The sequence below is a fragment of the Pelecanus crispus genome, chromosome Z (assembly GCF_030463565.1).
Source record: "Pelecanus crispus isolate bPelCri1 chromosome Z, bPelCri1.pri, whole genome shotgun sequence".
In the NCBI taxonomy this organism is placed as follows: domain Eukaryota; kingdom Metazoa; phylum Chordata; class Aves; order Pelecaniformes; family Pelecanidae; genus Pelecanus; species Pelecanus crispus.
Genome location: NC_134676.1, coordinates 22,066,215 through 22,085,352, shown reverse-complemented (window position 1 = coordinate 22,085,352; position 19,138 = coordinate 22,066,215). Strand labels below are relative to the sequence as shown.

General features: G+C 38.3%; 1 protein-coding gene across 2 annotated transcripts in view; it reads right to left on the bottom strand.

Moving 5' to 3' along the window:
* The window catches only part of RAB3C (RAB3C, member RAS oncogene family), a 145,372-nt gene that overhangs the window by 73,469 nt on the left and 52,765 nt on the right, over positions 1–19,138 (bottom strand). For both annotated transcript variants that reach the window (XM_075726635.1, XM_075726636.1), the window contains exon 3: positions 238–356. In XM_075726635.1, the coding sequence (XP_075582750.1) occupies positions 238–356 (119 nt within the window). The remainder of the gene's footprint in view (positions 1–237; positions 357–19,138) is intronic.

Below are 19,138 nucleotides of genomic sequence, written 5' to 3'. Positions count from 1 at the left end.
AATAATGCACACCGACTGAAGTCACAGAAAACACAATGGTTACAATGAACTATATGCAACACATTTTAAAATATCCATTATCTTTCCAGAAAAAATCCCCAATGTATATTTGGGTATAGGAATGACTGGGCATTGTATTTGGAAATAAGTTTTCTAAAATAATTTACACCGTCACAGCAGGTGAGTGTTATTAAATATTCTCTGTGCTACTTAATATGAATTCCAAGTTTTACTTACCAGTCCTGCACAGCATTGAAAGATTCTTCATTCGTGATGTCATACATCAAAATGAAGCCCATTGCACCTCGGTAGTAGGCTGTGGTAATTGTTCTGTATCTCTCCTGCCCTGCTGTGTCCTGAAATAATAAGAAACAAAATTTTTACATGTTGCAAATAATAATAAACTTTTTCTGCTTATACTCTGAGCTGGCTAAGCCTATACCAACTGTGGTCTAGAGGCTGGATAGCTGCATTAACAGAATTGCTCCCAAATTTTCTGGTGGTATTACTAAATATTAGGGTATTAAGACTCTTGTGCTAAGCCTGTGCATATTCTAATACTCAGGGGCCAGTTCTTTCTCAATAGGTAATAGTCTGTCAATAAGATGAAAGTATCATTGAAATGTTGAGTAAAATCATTTATTAGCAGAAGAAATTATCAGCTGTCATTATTTAAAACCATTTCTTTGTATTCCTTTTCTAGAATAAGGTTTCATCTCACATGTTTTGCTGGCTTCATTTATTTGATTATATATTAGAGAAAAGGGCTGGGAGGGACAGAAGGAAAATACAGCCCATAGCAAGCATGCAGCCTTTCTGTACAGAAGAGATATGATTTTCAAACAAGTTTTGTCAGTGTCTATCTGCTTGTTTGTCAGTCAGAGACATATATGGTTGGAAATACAATGGTATGAGAAGCAGAAGCCCACTGCTACTGAAGCAAATCTCATTTTGCTGTGGGTGATTTCCACTGAAGCCTGTCTGCAGATAAGAGTGAACAGCTCTAGCAATAAAGCCCTAAGTCAGTGAGGCTTCCTATCCAAGACACTGACTATTTTCTGCACAATGTTAAAGGTAACTAGTGAGATCTTAGGCACTTTTGATTACAGAGAATAAAAAATGAGTGTAAAGGAAAACAAATCAAGATAAAAGTTCTTAAATAATTTTACACAAAGGGAAATGAAGCTGCAGATGAAGATGCAAACACTGACTGACTTTGAGATAGGAGATGCTCCTCTGGACCTAGGCGTTTGATTTGGGTCAGTCTGGGAAGGAACCAGGTATTTGGGGTTGTTCTCAATACAGGCATCTAACATGTACCTGTAGCTAATGCTATATTAATGTGATGATAAAACAGCAGATTTCCTAAAGTGGTACTTCAGTATATGGCATAGATGGATGACCATGAATAAAGTGGAGTTTATTAGTTTCAAACATTGACAATCACATTCCTGTTGGTATTATTTTCTACTCACGTGCCATAAGGAAGCAACTAAAATTTTAATTGGCCTAATGTACAAGTTGTGCAGTAGTGTTTATGATCATGTAAGAAATGAACCCAAATACCAGTAATTGATGTTGTCAAAACTTTTGTGTTCCACACATTCATAAGCATCTCCTTTGTATTCTGGCTAGAATATATTCATAAATGCCCTAGAGACAACTCCTTTTGTATGACCATTAAGGAATTCAAATACCATTTGTCAAGAGAAATAGCACATTAGAAACATCAAATACTTTAATATTAAATATTGTATTTTATTACAATGATTTAATTTATTTGAAACAGGTAATGCAACTATGTAAGTGGCCTTTCTCACTGTTTATTAGCTTTTATTCTTATGGAAGAACTGAGCAGAAAAGAACTAACTTCCATATTTCATTGTATTTATGTCTGTAAATCACTATGATTTTATCCTCAGGTACTGTTTTGTACTTTTACTTAAAGAAAACTTTTTCCAATTCAGGTATGGGTACTGGCTGCTGCTATGTTATCTTAGTCTTTTTTGCAAGACCATGGAATTAATCTGGTGACCATCTTTTTAGGTTTAACTCTGAAATATAACTTCTATATTTTGCACTGACTAATGTTTATTTCTAAGCAAACTAAATACAATAAGCCTGAGGAAGAATAAAATTTGACTTATTATTGACTGGCATTTTAACCAAGGCAGTTCATTTCCATCTTTGATGAGCAGAAAACAAGACACATAGATCATCTTGAGGACCTTTTCGTTCATGTAGGTGATCTCCGGTAAAGACAACTGACTGTTCATTAAAGAAGTAGAGTGGAAAAATAGAAGGGAATGAATGACAGTGAGGGAATGCTTTATGAAAAGTTCCATGCACAGAAGACAAAAGGGTATTTTACAAATATTAGTCAAAACAAAACAAAAAGGGTCTCAGCGGCTGCAAGAAGTATTTTCAAATATTATATTCACTTTCATAAATTCTGTTTTTACTAAAGTTCCCACAATTTCATTAGCTTCTGGTTAGGTGATCCTATCTTAGTGAATCTTTTTTAATAGGTATTAAATCACAGAATGATAAGGTTTAGTGGAAATAGTACTTTAGAAATTATCCAGTTTCTGAGCATTGCATACAGCATGCTGGCTAACAGCCCATGGTCCTGACTATTTGTAAGACTCTCAGACTTGCACAGTTTGGCCTTCTGTGCTCTGATGTTTCTAGTATGTTTTGGAGGTTTTTCTCTTATTAGTTTTTTCACCTGTAATTGAAATTAGATATTTGCAAACATCTTTATGCTCCAATCCTGATATGTATAATTTCATATTACAAAAATTCATTGCCTTTTGACAGAAATTCAATAGCTAAAAGGACTAGTAAAGCTTTTCCATCAATAAACATCTTGAACAGGGCATGTATATCTCTAGGCAGTGAAGGATAAATGGTAAAGGTATAGATTGAGTGCAAAATATCTGTTTCGGGCTCAGGGTGAATATAGCAATCTGGTATGTATTTGGCCAACTCTCCTTTATCATATAGGTATCAAATGGTACAGAGACAGATAATTCTAGATTACCTTGGCTGTTCATTTGAGTTAAACTTAAAAGCTGTGAATTTGACAGTACAATAAAGCTTAAAGATATGTTAGTTATTTTTACATTAACCACATGAACCAGGTTTTGTCCTGTGCTTCTCCCTTGAAACAACCCTTTAGTAATGTTATGGGAAAGTTCCTACAGATTCTCATTATTACTGTGTAACTGCCACACCTTTGAAGGCCTTAATGTATGGGGAATGCACCAGCTGCTGACAATAATGATCCCAGAGGAATGGAGAGATATAACGTAATAGCCATCTGTGTAAGTAGAAACACTTAGGAATAGCAAGCTAGCTGACTCAAGAAGAACCTGTATTCCTCATGAAGTTAAGAGTGTATGGGGCTGGAAAGTCTCAAAATACAAAACAGAAACAAAGGTTCCGATAGTAATCTTGAAAATAATCACTATTTAGACTTGCAAAGTACAGTTAGCTGAGGTAACTTAGCAGAAGTAAATCCCACTTACTGTTAAGTCCTGCTAAGCTAGACTTCATCCAGAATGTGCCATACCAGCTTAGACTATATCAATGTTTTTGAGCAATACATTAAATCAGGCCCTTGAATTCATTTGCTGAGTGTGTGCTCTCCCTCCCACCCCTGCCTAGCACTGCACCACTGACAGAATACTTCATGTAAATAACTTCCAAGTGGGATTGCTCATTATTAATGCAGACAGTTTTGAAGGTGAAAGCAAACAGCATTTGGCAGCAAGAACTTTTAATGAGCCTGTCACGAAGGAATTCAGTCTGCAAAACACAAACTTATTTTGTAGCACACTTGAGTGACTCTGTGCCTCTGCATTTCTGTCCTGTATGATAAACACACAAATATCTTTTTAGATCCACTTCCCCACATCATGAGTTTTACTCATATCACAATACAGCTTGTGTTATGTGCTAAAAAACTGGCAGCAGTAGAGGAGGATGGTGTTTATATCTCTGCTGCACATCCACAACATTTGAAGACAAGGCAAACAGAAAGATAAAATTAGAAATGTGAATTGGGTGAATTCTCACTTTGCAGGTCAAAATTTTCTGTTAAGGTAAACAAAATTGGCACAGCAATCAAGAACTGCTGCTCCTTTATGAGTTTCATGTTTCTTTCCTACTGTTGCTTCCCAAAGGTTATTTATATACTCCATCAAAGAGACTCTATATGTCTCCAGTTTCTCCTATTGATACGTAAAAAGATTCGAGGCAGTTAAGTGAATGAAAATCTCAACTGGCTCTTTTCAGAGCAGCACAAAAGATGTCTCTGATCTTTCCTCAGGGATCTCTGGGGGCTCAGGGAAGAAAGGATAAAAAGGAATGTATGACAAACAAACCAAAAAAACCAGTAAGAAAGCTGTTCAGGGAGGGGCAAGGGACAACCTCTGCAAAAATCCTCTTGAGATGGGGGGCAGACAAGGGTAAACCCACCTGAAGCCTGCTTCTAACCACCCAGGGAGAGCAGTTGTGGGTCTACAGCAGAAGCAGCTGGGCAGGGCACAAAGAAAGAGGACAGGGAGAAAAGCTGCTGGAGCAGGAGGAGCTGACTATCCCGGGAGCACCATTTCTCAACAAACAGCACTTCCAACATAAAGTATTAAGCACATAGAAACACAGACATATCAACATTTACAACTAGGAATGGAAAACACAGTTGAAAACAGTTTCTTTAGCTAATGTATGCACAAAAGATGTAACACTGCATATTACCAACTCAGTCTTTGCTTATGTACCTATCTCCTGTCAGCAGCTCTTTCCAGACTTCTCATGGCTTTGGTTTCCCTGGAATTCTGTCTTTTGTATACATACATGTGTACATATATGTGTGTGTGTGTGCCTGTGTCCACACATGCATGTATTTGTAGAAATATATATAGATGTATATCAAAAAAACATTTGGAGCGTGAAAAGCCAGCTACTCAGCTTGCCAGTACACATCTGCTAGACCTATATGCTAGTTGTTAGAACTCACACGAAAATCACAGCTGACAGTTCATTCATCATATGGGAGGGATGTGGGAGCATGGCAGGGCCAACTGGAAATAGTTGGGGCCAGAGCGGTGGGGAGGGGCATTATTCCAAATGCAGCTAGTAAAAAAGGGCCTGGGAGGGCTGTCCTAGCAGGCAGAAGGTGGGCAGAGCTTGTGCTAGAGAGATAGTCTGGCTACTAGAAAGTCCAAGTTGGGGCTGTAAAAGTACTTTACTACCAGATTTGCTTTCTCTCACTCCATCCATGCAGCTGGTGACTGTGCCTGAAGTTAATTTCCTTTTAAATTTTCTGGTTTTATCCTTTCCTATTCTTTCTTCTCTCTCCTTTATTTTTAAGACTCACATAAAATGTTCATTCTCTGCAGTTCAGCTACCGTGCCTTCCTAAACCACAAAGCTTAGGAAAGCCGTGGTATCACTGCCTCCTTTCTAGCCCAGCACAGCTTGGCCTCAGCTGCCATTAGTTCTGGACATAAGTTTTGAGCCTGACTGCCATTTAAGTGCATGCCTCCCTCTGTCCCTGTCATGAGCTGCAGCTTTTTCCTTGTCCTGTCTTCACTTTGGTTGTGGCCTGCCGTGCTGTTAGAGGTGAGGATCAATTCCTCTTGTCCTTCTACCCCATCTTTGGACATACTTTACAAAGCATCTGTCGGATCAGTAGGACCTGGTATTCTCTCCAAAAGTAAAACAGATTAGTTGAAGTACTGCTTTATATTGTAACCAAGCTTCATGCTAGGTCTTAAGAAGAATTTCTCTTTTTGGAAAGGCTCAGGTTTTGCTTTCAAGACTTTTTTTTTTTATTTTATTTTATGAAAAGTGTTACAGAATCAAACATTGAGTACAGCTGCCAAAAGTGTATAGGGGAAATCATGAATTTACAAAATCTAATTTGCACTTCATGTAATAATGCAAGTATTTTTTAATGAGTAAAATTAAAAAGCAAATTAATATTGGAGCCCAGTTTGTAACTACAGCTAGGGAAAAATTAAATGAGCAACTTCCTATTTGTGTTATTTTTAAATACTTGTAAATCAAACTGTAAAAAGTTCCTCATATTTTTCAGAAAAAGAATGAAGCAACAAAGAGCCATTCTGAAAAAATAGCTATATACAAAAAAAACCAGCAAAGCTGTGATAAGAATCTTTGTTCTACAGGTAGCTATTACCATATGGGAAGAAGCTCTGGAAAAAAGTAATATTTTTAGTTTTGTCATATTTTGTCTCCCGCTCCCAGAGGCTTGTGATTGTACAAGAACAACAACTTTTTTTTCTTTTTTTAAATTTTTGTAGTCAGAGACCAAAAATGTGTCCCAGTGCATAATGATGAAACAAAAGACATTTAATATGGACTGAAATTACTGTATTAAGAATAAAATTTTTACTAAAACTGAAACAATTTTGGAATGCTGACATCTGGCACTGGATTCTGGCAAAGCCTGAGAGGTTCTGAACAACCTGCTTTTGAGTGAAAGGGACACAAAGAAATGTTAGATCTATAATAACATTTCAAGGAACAGTAATCCTAGAAACCTGACACTCAAATACACTATGGACAATCTTCAAACTTGACAGAAATTATACTTAAGCTCCGTGAGTGTACTTGGTAATTTAGACGCTAAACAAACAGTGGTCGTCACACTTACAGTGGGATGAGGGTAGGTTGCAATAGAGTCAGTCCTAGTGCTGTGAGACTTATGCCTATTAGGAAAATAAGAAGCAGAGCCGTTTCATCCATAGATGAAGCAGGCACTAAACAGTCCTTCAGTCCTTGTCACACTTGGTATTTGCAACTTGCCAGTATTTCAGACTGGCTTTTCCATCCTCAAATCACTTAGTAGCCTAAAAAATAGGTGTGTTCTTGCCCTATGATAAATGTGGGGGTTTTGTTTGTTTGTTTGTTTGTTGGGGTTTTTTGGGGGGTGCGGTGTTGTTTTTTTTGTTTTGTTTTGTTTTCGGTTTTAGTGGGGTTTTTTTACAGCTGTACTAACCTTTTACATCTTTGTTCTTCCACCATTTTTAAAGGCATTTGCCTTCATTTGGCAGAGATAGGAAAAAAACCTGAGCTATAATATAAGTTCAGAGACTTAGAGGCAATCTGATTATTATCACATAAACAGAGAACAATGTCAAGGTATACTGGAATGCCAGAGTACCTTCCTCTTCCCATTTCTGTACATAGATTATATACTTACAAAACTTTTGGATTAACTACTTCTCTCTAGAACTTGTTATTCATAAAATAAGAAATAAGCTTTCAGCTTGCTTTCTGTCTTGTCATTCTGTCCTACCGTGCATCTTGAAGATAGCTTTCTCTATTAATATTCATTACTCATATTTAATTAACTTGCCCTTATTATTCCAGATGAGGTGGGATCCATGGATAGAGAAAAGTCTGGCCACCCATTTTGATAATAGCTCTATGTTAGTGGCTCATTGCACTGAACAAATTTGCATAATAGTGTCATCATGTTACAATATTATGCAAATCCTTGTCCACTGATTAGCTAACAGTACCTCTTTGCTATTGAGAGCTATGAACATAATTTTCTCCTCATGACAACAGCAAGCTTAGCACATTTTTGTTCTTGGCCTTTTTTAGAAGCACAGTTTTGTAACTCTCCAACTCTAACAGAAAAATGAATTAGTGGTACAAAGGACCTTTTAAAGCCATAAACCAAGCATTCTTGCCAGAAACTCTCCACCTCTGCTTTTCCTTCTGATAAACCCCTGTGTTTAATCTGCAGTGAAGTTTCTCTGATTTGGAACAAATTAGAGGAATATTCCTATTAAATATCAATAACTTTCCAAACCTTCCCAGGAGTAAAAGAACGCATTTCTGTGCAGAATATTAAGTTTACAAAACACATTTAAAGGCTCATTATAATTACTATCAACTTATACTTTTTACATAAAAATTTTTTAAATCTCAGTTACCTATAAAAAGGAAAAGAGACAATATACAACACAGAACAGGCCACATTTTACCTATTTTAAGAAAGAAACTATAAATGCAATATTTCTGGAAGAGTTAAGTCATGGCTGAAGTTCAATTCCATTCAGAACTTCCATGAGGGCCAGTAAAAGGCACAGCTTAGAGCTTTAGAAAACCTGCAGATTAAAAGTACTGTACTACAGTGTGGTCTGTGATCAAAGTTTCCTCCTGCCTTGGCAACATAATACTGCTTTAGAGCTGTCTGGAAAATTCCTTGTACAGTGATCTGTAGGTGACTCCTCTTTCTATGACTGTGGCAGACATTGTCTTCTGGGGCAGACATCAAAGATACCTAAAGAAATTCTGGTAGCTCTTTGTATATCATACCTTTAGGTAGGTATTTTAAGATTCTAAGGTTTAGCTGAAAAGGCACCCAGTGCTTTCATAGAATAGAATCATAGAATCGTTTAGGTTGGAAAAGACCTTTAAGACTCAACCCAGCTTCCCTGGGCAGCCTGTTCCAATGCTTGACTACTCTTTCCATAAAGAAATTTTTCCTAATATCCAATCTAAACTTCCGCTGGCACAGCTTGAGCCCACTTCCTCTCGTCCTATCATTATCTATCTACCTGGGAGAAGAGACCAACACCCACCTCACTACAACCTCCTTTCAGGTAGCTGTAGAGAGTGATAAGGTCTCCCCTCAGCCTCCTCTTCTCTAGGCTAAACAACCCCAGTTCCCTCAGCCACTCCTCATAAGGCCTGTGCTCCACACCCTTCACCAGCTTCGTTGCCCTTCTCTGAACAAGCTCCAGCACCTCAATGTCTTCCTTCTAGTGAGGGGCCCAAAACATGGACACAGTATTCCAGGTGTGGCCTCACCAGTGCTGAGTACAGGGGGACAATCACCTCCCTGCTCCTGCTGGCCACACTATTCCTGATATAAGCCAGGATGCTGTTGGCCTTCTTGGCCACGTGGGCACACTGCTGGCTCATATTCAGGCAGCTGTCAACCAGCACCCCCAGGTCCTTTTCGGCCAGGCAGCTTTCCAGCCACTCCTCCCCAAGCCTGTAGCGTTGCATGGGGTTGTTGTGACTGAAGCACAGGACCCGGTACTTGGCCTTGTTGAATCTCATACAGTTGGCCTTGGCCAATCTCCATCTTTCTGGAGAACTTCATCAGTGATGTATCAAAGGCGCAGAATGCCACCATCCTTTCTCCTCTAGAAATGCAGCCCCTTCATGCTTTTCAGGGAGCTGTTCCCTCCCCTGACACAGTGCTACTGAGAGCTGTGTTTGCAGGACAGTCTCCTTCAAACTCCCCTTTCTTCCACTTTTAACTCCTTTGCCCTCCAACAGTCTGTCATCACCAAACACTCTCTTAATATGTGACTGTGGGTGAGATCTTTGAATTCCCCATCATCTTAGCTTTTTCTTTTTCCTGGGTGTGATCATAGTCATTAGTAATTTAGGTTTGCAATGAAGGGTATTACACAGTGTGGTCAGCTGGCCAGAATCATTAAAGAACATCATGTTCCAGGTCAGTTCTTCTGTCATCTTCAACACATTCCGATGAACCTGTCCAAAATGTTTCTGTGTTAAAGGGAAAGATGGAGAAAGGATAGGTGGCACAAAACAGATTATGTCAGTCATCACGTGCTGGAAGGGTTTTTTACACCATGGCAGTCCAGTGCTGCATGCAGGTAGCATGTGACACCAAAGTGATTCATGAAAGACCAAGAACCTGGCTCCAAGACTTCTAGACTTTGTACGACTTCTCTAGTTCTTTCAAAGTTGATCTTTAATTAACAACTCTTACAACACCCCAAAAATTTATTTCTCTGGCTTTTAATTACTTTAGTTTCCTTGTGGGAAAATTAAAGAGGACACATCCTCTACAACAAAAAGATACCTTTGTCATCAATATGCTGCTAGAATTATCTACACCTAGATAGGATTTGTCTATTAGTTTGGGGAATCTTTAAACTGTATCGAAGTCAGCAAGACAACAAGTCTCATCAAAACAAGATGTAATTCTTAGATATAGCATAAGCACTGCTAGAATCTTCACAAAGGAAAGAAAGGTGAAAGGTGCCAAATAGGAACAACAATATAATCTACTGTATGGTTTGGGGTGGGTTTTCATCTGGAAAACCTATTATTTAAACTAAAGGCCTCTGTGTTCTCTTGTGTGTCAATAAATACCTCTGCACTGTGGCTGCATATCAAAAGGATATACCTAGAACACTTCTCTGATATCCTGGTATTTGATGTGAGAAATGTAATTTAAGAAAGCACAGGTTATTCTGACAAGGAAATATTTATTTACCCTGAAAATGTCTCAGCAGCTGACATAGTTTAATGCACATCAACCAATCATGACCTTTATGTTGCTCTTTTTTAAGACTGTAAATTTTTGAACAGAGAGTTGTAAAAAGAAGTTAAATATGTCAGGTGTGATTAATCTATGAGTCTTACATTATTCCAAGTACAGTGCCCTTATCCTTGCATCCTCTTCTTGGGGAGTTCTGGCATAAAGTGGCATAATTTAATTAGATTTCAGCTAAATTACTGTTTAATTTGGCCCCTGATCTCTCTTCTTTTTTAGCTCAGACTGGTTGAGAACTATGTGTTTAGCATATATATAATCATATTTAGCAATTCTAATGACTTCTTTGCAATTTCAAACTCAAACTTTTAAGAAAAACACAGTCTCACCAGAAAGCATAATTGCCAGACCTATTAGAATAGAATAGAAAATTTTCAGTTGGAAGGGACCTACAATGATCATCTAGTCCAACTGCCTGACCACTTTAGGGCTGACCAAAAACTAAAGCATGTTATTAAGGGCATTGTCCAAATGCTTCTCAAACACTGACAGGTTGGGGCATCGACACCTCTCTAGGAAGCCTGCTCCAGTGTTTGACCACGCTCTCGGTAAAGAAAGGCTTCCTAATGTCTAATCCTCCCCTGGCACAGCTTTGAACCATTCCCACGCACCCTATCACTGGACACCAGGGAGAAGAGCTCAGCACCTCCCTCTCCATGTCCCCTCCTCAAGAAGCTGTGGAGAGCAATGAGGTCGCCCCTCAGACTTCTTCTCTCCAAACTAGACAAGTGCAAAGTCCTTAGTGGCTCCTTATAGGACATGCCTTCCAGCCAAGTACCTTAATAACCTTTTAAAATCAATATACTTATTAAGAAATAATAATAACAATAACAATAACATCAACAATAATAATTCAATAAAAATATAAATACAGTATAAATATAAATATAATATTAATATTTCTTGGTTTATTTTCATAATGAGAAACTCAGTCTTTTTATATATGGCAGCTATTTTGGAGTCCTGGCCACTGTGCAATAGACTGTGGTACAGTAGCTGGTATCAGTACCACCATTATAGGTATATATGTACAGATAGGAAGCAGAATAAAAACCACATTTTGTCATTCTATTACTCTCTCAGAAATGGTCACATTCTATTCCCTTAGTTTTTTGTCCAAAAAAGTCCTGAAATAATTAGCAAGTTGCATGTAACAGATAAGTTTCCAGTATCATTGTAAGCAGAACACTGAACACCCCCCTGACAACCTGTAAGCAGAGACAGTTCATGATCCAGCACTAGAGGAAATGCAGTGATGTTACTTCCTTGATCACTGCAAAGCTATTTTATGAGTTTGGACATTTATTTTTCTTTTTTTTAAAGTATTATAACATCACATTGGTATAAAAAATGTTATATGTTTTCATTACATAAGGATTTGGCCCTAGGTGTAAACACCTCTGACAAAAGTCTTCAAAAGAGTGGTCATTAAGTTGGATCCTGATTTTATCAAAGTACAAGCATATAAATCATAGAATCATAGAATGCTTTGGGTTGGAAGGGACCTTTAGAGGTCATCTAGCCCAACCCCCCTGCAGGGAGCAGGGACAGATTTAACCAGATCAGGGTGCTCAGAGCCCCATCCAACCTGGCCTGGAATGTTGCCAGGGATGGGGCCTCTACCACCTCTCTGGGCAACCTGTTCCAGTGCTTCACCACCCTCATTGTAAAAAATTTCTTTCTTATGTCTAGTCTAAATCTATTCTTCTTTAGTTTAAATCCATTATTCCTTGTTCTGTCACAACAGGCGTTGCTAAAAAGATTCTCCCCATCCTTCCTGTAGGCCCCCTTTAAGTACTGGAAGGTTGCAATAAGATGTCCTCGCAGCCTTCTCTTCTCCAGGCTGAACAACCCCAACTCTCTCAGCCTGTCCTCACAGGAGAGGTGTTCCAGCCCTCGGATCATTTTTGTGGCCCTCTTCTGGACCCGCTCCAGCAGGTCCATGTCCTTCTTGTGCTGAGGGCTCCAGAGCTGGACACAGTGCTCCAGGTGGGGTCTTACCAGAGCAGAGTAGAGGGGGAGAATCACCTCCCTCGACCTGCTGGCCATGCTGCTTTTGATGCAGCCCAGGATACGGTTGGCTTTCTGGGCTGCAAGTGCACATTGTTGGCTCATGTCCAGCTTTTCATCCACCAGTACCCGCAAGTCCTTCTCTTCAGGGCTGCTCTCAATCTCTTCATCCCCTAGCCTGTACTGATACCGGGGGCTGCCCCGTCCCAGGTGCAGGACCTTGCACTTGGCCTTGTTGAACCTCATGAGGTTCACACAGGCCGACATCTCCAGCTTGTCCAGGTCCCTCTAGAGGACATCTCGTCCTCCTGGTGTGTCAACCGCACCACTCAGCTTGGTGTCATCTGCAAACTTGCTGAGGGTGTCTCTATCCCGCTGTCTATGTCATTGATGAAGATGTTAAATAGCACCAGTCCCAGTACGGACCCCTGAGGGACCCCACTTGTCACCGGTCTCCATGTGGACATTGAGCCATTGACCACGACCCTCTGAATGTGACCATTCAGCCAATTCCTTATCCATCGAACAGTCCACCCATCAAACCCGTATCTCTCCAATTTAGAGAGAAGGATGTTGTGGGGGACTGTGTCGAATGCTTTACAGAAATCCAAGTAGATGACATCCATTGCTTTTCCCGTGTCCACTGATGCAGTCACTCCTTCATAGAAAGCCACTAGGTTGGTCAGGCAGGACTTGCCCTTGGTGAAGCCGTGCTGGCTGTCTCGAATCACCTCCCTGTCCTCCATGTGCTTGAGCATATCTTCTAGGAGGATCTGTTCCATGATCTTCCCAGGCACAGAGGTGAGGCTGACAGATCGATAGCTCCCAGGGTCCTCTTTTCTTCCCTTTTTAAAAATATGGGCACAACATTCTTCTTTTTCCAGTCAGCAGGGACTTCACTGGACTGCCATGACTTTTGAAATATCACAGAGAGTGGCTTGGCAACCGCATCAGCCAATTCCCTCGGGACTCTGGGATGCATCTCATCAGGTCCCATAGACTTATGTACATTGAGGTTCTTTAGGTGGTCTCGAACCTGATCTTCCCTTACAGTGGGAGGGGCTTTATCCCCCTGGTCCCCATCTTTTGGTCCATCGATTTGGGAGGGGTGAGGAGAGAAGTTGCCAGTGAAGACCGAGGCAAAGAAGTTGTTGAGTACCTCAGCCTTCTCCTTGTCCGTTGATAAAAGTTCGCCTTTCTTGTTCATCAGGGGGGTACGCTTTCTTTAACCTTCCTTTTCTGGTTGATATACCTGTAGAAGCCCTTCTTGTTATTCTTTACATCCCTTGCCAAATTCCGCTCCATCCTCACCTTGGCCTTCCTGACCTCCGCCCTACACAACCGGGCCGTTTCCCTGTATTCCCCCCAGGACACTTGTCCCTGCTTCCACTGCCTGTGCAGTTTGCTCTTACTCTTTCATTTGACCAGCAGGTCTTGACTCAGCCATGCTGGTCTCTTCCCTTCCTTGCCTGATTTCTTACACTTGGGGACTGATAGCTCTTGTGCTCTATGGAAGGTGAAGCTACTGAATATATTTAGGGGGATTTACTGGATGCATTGTGTTTTTAACTGCCTAAACAATTTGCATACTTAGGCTTTAAATATTTGGGCATTTACTTTCCAACCTCTTGAAGACAATATGACACCACTTGTCACCTGCCAGCTAGGTTGCAACAGACATTCCTGTGCAAACTGTAACTTTTGTGAGAAAAATGCAGGCGCATAGGTAGGTGTGAGTATGCAAATTCACACGCATGGACAAACTAGAAGATAGGTAGCATTTAAAGTCTATTTAAGTAGAAATACACTTACCTGTTCTTCAGCTATTTTTCTTAAGCATCCATTACTGGCAACCATCACAGAGAAAGTACTGGACTAACTGGCTCTTAGATCTGATGCAATATAGTCATTCTTATGATCTTACAAAGCATTCAAGAAGGCTCAGAACTAGTATTCAGGGTCAGGTGTTATGAAAATCTTGCTGGCAAATCTGATTTTCTTTTTCCACAAAGAGCAACAATGGTTTCAAGAACAGTTCAAACAAAGGTTTATTTATTCAAAAGTTTCTTCAATAAATGCAGCAATAAGTGAAGCAAAGAAAAGGTATCAAAAGAAGAAGGATATTAACTAGGAAATTTTGCTCTTATACTTATATTTCAAAAAGCACCAGGCAAACAAGGCAGCAGCAAGATTTCCACTTGAAGGAACAGTGTCTGAAGTTTCACAGGTGTCTATGGAACTTGGCAAGAGAATTTAGAACCAGTTCTTAACCAAAAGTATATGACAAACTTTATAAATGCATAGGTAGGCTGATGGACTTCGAGAAAAAGAAATGTCCAAAAGTCCCTATGCAGAGAAGTAACTTCTGAAAGGAATTCCAGCTTTCGGGTGCTTTGCTGGATGAGAACTAGAATGGTAATCACATTCTGGGATTAAATCTGCGATGAACAAACATTACTTCTTGGACTTCCAAGGAATTTTTTTAGATTTTTTTAGACTGAGGTAAAGAAAGAGAGGTGAAGGTTAACAAAGTTTGTAAAACTAATTGTGTTTAGAAATTCAGAAAAAGAATATGAAACTGCTGATGCTTTATCATTTAGAAGTGATGGCCATTTTTACCTGTTACATATGAATAAGTTTGCTGACTACTCACAGACAGTAAATAATATGACCCTATAAAAAAAAAATTCATTAAAAATACTCATTATTTTAGTGCTAAATTAGCTGAAGAAATAATACCGACATGTTAGATTTTTGATGCAATGTTATTTCACTGGATAATGCTGAATTATGCAAATGAACTTTTGCTGAAGTTTATGTTTATGTGAAAATTTTAATTACAGCAGGTAATTGGATCAAATCCAATCCACCAAGGAATTACTCACCAAAACCATAAAATAACTCCCTCCAGAAATAGGTACTAGGTCATAGCTTGTAGAAATCCATGGAGTAACAGAACCATAAAAATGCTGGCTGAAAGAGGCTGTTGGATATGGTAGGCCTGACTATCCCAGGCTGTCTTCTAGTTCACATTTACAGACTTATAGAGCACAACATACACAAAGGCACAAGAGATGCCATATCACTTTACACCTGAGAATTTATGAAATTATTTTGAAGATTTGCTTCTATTACATCACCCAAACACAACAGATCCTTTTAGAATCCAAGCAGATAGTTTTCTCAGTTTTCTGAGCAACTCACACAGTTTCTATTTTTACAATGCTGATTTTATTTTCCTTTGGCTTACTTTTTAAGCAAGTGAAACAGTGGATTATGGGATCCAATAACATGAAATTTTCAAGCAGAATACAGTTAGAGAAAAGAGTCTTCTTGGTTCTGTAGCTGTAATAGTTACATTATATCCACACTTATTTTTCTTTTAAGTAACAAAATATATGTTTAAAGAGAGAAAACCAAGGTCATATAATTAGTAAATTAACCTTTTAGGAAGATCCAAACTCATTTATACTGACCCACTAAAGGGGGACAATTCTATCGGTCCTGAAACTGCAATGTCATCACAGGAGGTCAAATCAAGTACCAAAGAAAAACAGAATGAAAAGATTTTGACCTGTTAAGGTAGAAGGCCTGATTGAAATGCACCTTTTTTTCCAAAAACATTCTATAATTCTTATATGTATTACCAGGCAGAATGATTGCCATAGGTTTTTTGAAAAGTTTTGAATGCATATATTTCAATAAAATAAAACATGCAGTTATAAACAATTTCTAAAGGTAGAATTTAGATCACATATGATGTACCATAATTAGTGTTATTTTTCAACTGTGATTTTCAAACTACAGGTATTTTTCCAGTAATCAGAGTTATTCTGTCTTAATGCATCATAAAGGAATAGGAAATTACAGTCTAATGGAACCAGAAGAATGACCAGCTGTGAAACCTGTAGCAAGTATAATTATAATCAGAGCTACATTAAAGCACTAGCTACTACAAAACCAGACATTGGGCTTATTATACACAGTCAAAGAACAGTCTAAAGACAAATTGAGTGTAAATAATTTTCAAAGGGCTTTGCTGCCTACAGTGCAGCACTAGCTACATTGAAACAGTAGATGTTTGATGACAACAATTCTGCTTTAATTTATACACTATGCTATTTCTTCTCTAATTTAAAAATCCAGTAAAACTAAGACACAGCTTCCTGGAAGCCACTGTATTCTACTACAGCTCTATCCCATTCCTTCCCAGTCTTCTAACTGTCACATAATAGTTGTTTTATAGTAGCAGGAGGGTTCATTAATTTGTAAATGATACAGTCACATAGGTGCATGTTTGTGTGTACATACACAAATTTATAAATATATATATGATCATATGTCTATAACATAAATAAAACATATATATTCCACTATTCCTATTGTGATATAAAGGTTTTTTTGTAAGCTTGCCCTAAGTATTATGTCTTTATGACAGGGATGAAGAAAGCAAATTTTTCACATGGCAAATTTGTGCCTACAGTCCCAGAATTCTGACTGACCTCATCAAAGCATGGGGAGAAGAAAATATACTTATTCATAATTGTCCCCATATACATTTACATTTCATTAATTATAAACAAAAAAGAGAGTTACCTTACAGAAGAGTTAAATTTAGAAGTATGAATCAGAAATGGAAGCATATTAAGGCATTGCAATTATTTCAGATTCATATATTATTTACCAAAGGAAACCAAATATAAAGTTAAATGTAAACAATAGCCAATCAGATTAATCTTTTTCAATTACAGATTAGACTAAATTAATTTCAAAAGCCAAGTTAAGAAATCCCTTGATAGAGCAGCTGTTAAGTACACAGCAGAGTTAACATAATTCTGGTTTCTTAACCATGCCTCTCCAGGCCTCTTTCACTGCAAAAGACATCTTTTTGGGTGGATGTATATTTTTCCTGCAAGCAATCTCTGCCTTTGGCTGCTGCATCCGGAATAGAAACCCCAGTACTTTTCACTGAACGTAACACCGACCAGCATATTAACTGGTAAGTGCATTAGTAGGCACTCACCCATGTGTTCTTTGATCCTAGATAACAATTGAAGATTATTTCTAGCCTGATTTGATTAAATTGTGGGACATGTTCTCTCGTTGTGCAGACATAACTGAATTATCATCCATCAGCTGAGAAAATACTACTGTGACTGACAAGACATATTGATATCCAAAAAGGAGACTTAAATAAAGAAAGATCAAAGTGAGAATTGGCCCCAGAAAGGAGGGGTTTTTTTCTGATATACTCTCTAATATACAGGGGGAGGGAGGAGGGATTAAAAAAAAAAAAATCTGAATTCTGGTCATTTCACATGTAAGCATGCTCGAAGACTGCTGCTTCAAGGAAGTAAGAAAGAGGAGGATAAAGCCAGAGTTCTTTATTAGTCAGCTCCACATAGGCTCCCAGGGGTTCATGTTTCAGCCCACAGCACATAGCTCAAACAGAAGTTGTTGATTTTGCTAAATTTAACTGATGCTAATGGGGTGGGGAGGGAGGGGAAATAGCCCTTTCCAAACATCTGCCGTCACAAACAGCAATTTCAGAAGATGACAGAACCCACTACTTAAACCTGGAAATTATATTCAGTTCTAGAAGCATTGAAATGTGCTTTGGGTTTCAAAGTCACCTTTACTGATGATCAGAGGCAACAAATTAATGTTGGGAACATATGATTTTTCTCCCATTTTTTCCCTTTTAATCTTCAGTATGATGAAAATGTGATCTGTATGACAGACAATTTTGGCTAAGATGGATGTACTACAATCTTTTGTTTTGTACTACATTTTCTTTGATGCCAGGTACCATCAAAGTTACTGTATGCTGCAGGAAGTTACATGTTCTCCAAACCTATGAAAATCAAACTTATCTTCTGTACATATAAAGGAGTTTCTGAGTACTTAGAATCATAGAATCATAGAATTGTTTAGGTTGGAAAAGACCTTTAAGATCAACCAGTCCAACCATTAACCTACTTCAGGTACACAGTCTTCAAAACTGAATAAGGACAGCTTTACAGGACAGCTTAAGTGTTCAAGATGGCTCAGGATGTAACTGACACTAAAAAAATAGCAATGATTAATAGGATTTGAAGTCTAAAAGGAAGGAGGCCCAATTCTGTCCTTAGTTACACAAAATTATTAAACAAGCACATATAGCTCAATCAAATCCAGACTGATGCAAACCAAAGTGAAGATCTAACTTCCCAAATGAAAGAATTAAAATTTTGAGTAATTTATTCCTACTGGCATTGGTTTCACCATAACACTTACCTTTTTATATAGTGCAGTGTTGTATTTATGTGTTTCTATGTTTTAATTATATTAACTTCCAAGTACTTCCTGAAGAAAAATTATGTGGGTTTTGGTGGTTTTTTTTTTTTTTTTAAGATGCTATTTCAGTGTTGGACCTTTCCCAAAGCAGATATACCAGGAGCAAAAAAACCTCAAGTATTTATAGAAAAATTACACAAACCATTGACTCATCACCAGATACTATGTAGTAAAAGTTCAAGTGGTTCCAGTGTGGATGTTTCATAATAAAGTATGACATGTACTTGACAATGTAATATAGGGAAATAGTAGATTCAATCAATAACTAATTAATACTTTTAAATTACAAATTTAAGCAAAATACACTCAATTTAGTTACTTCATATCCCAAGCATTATCTTAATTGCACAGCATGATTTAACTGAACTTGGAGCAAAATTAATAACCACAAAAATTATTCTCTGCTTTCAAATCTTTTATTAGACTTATGTCT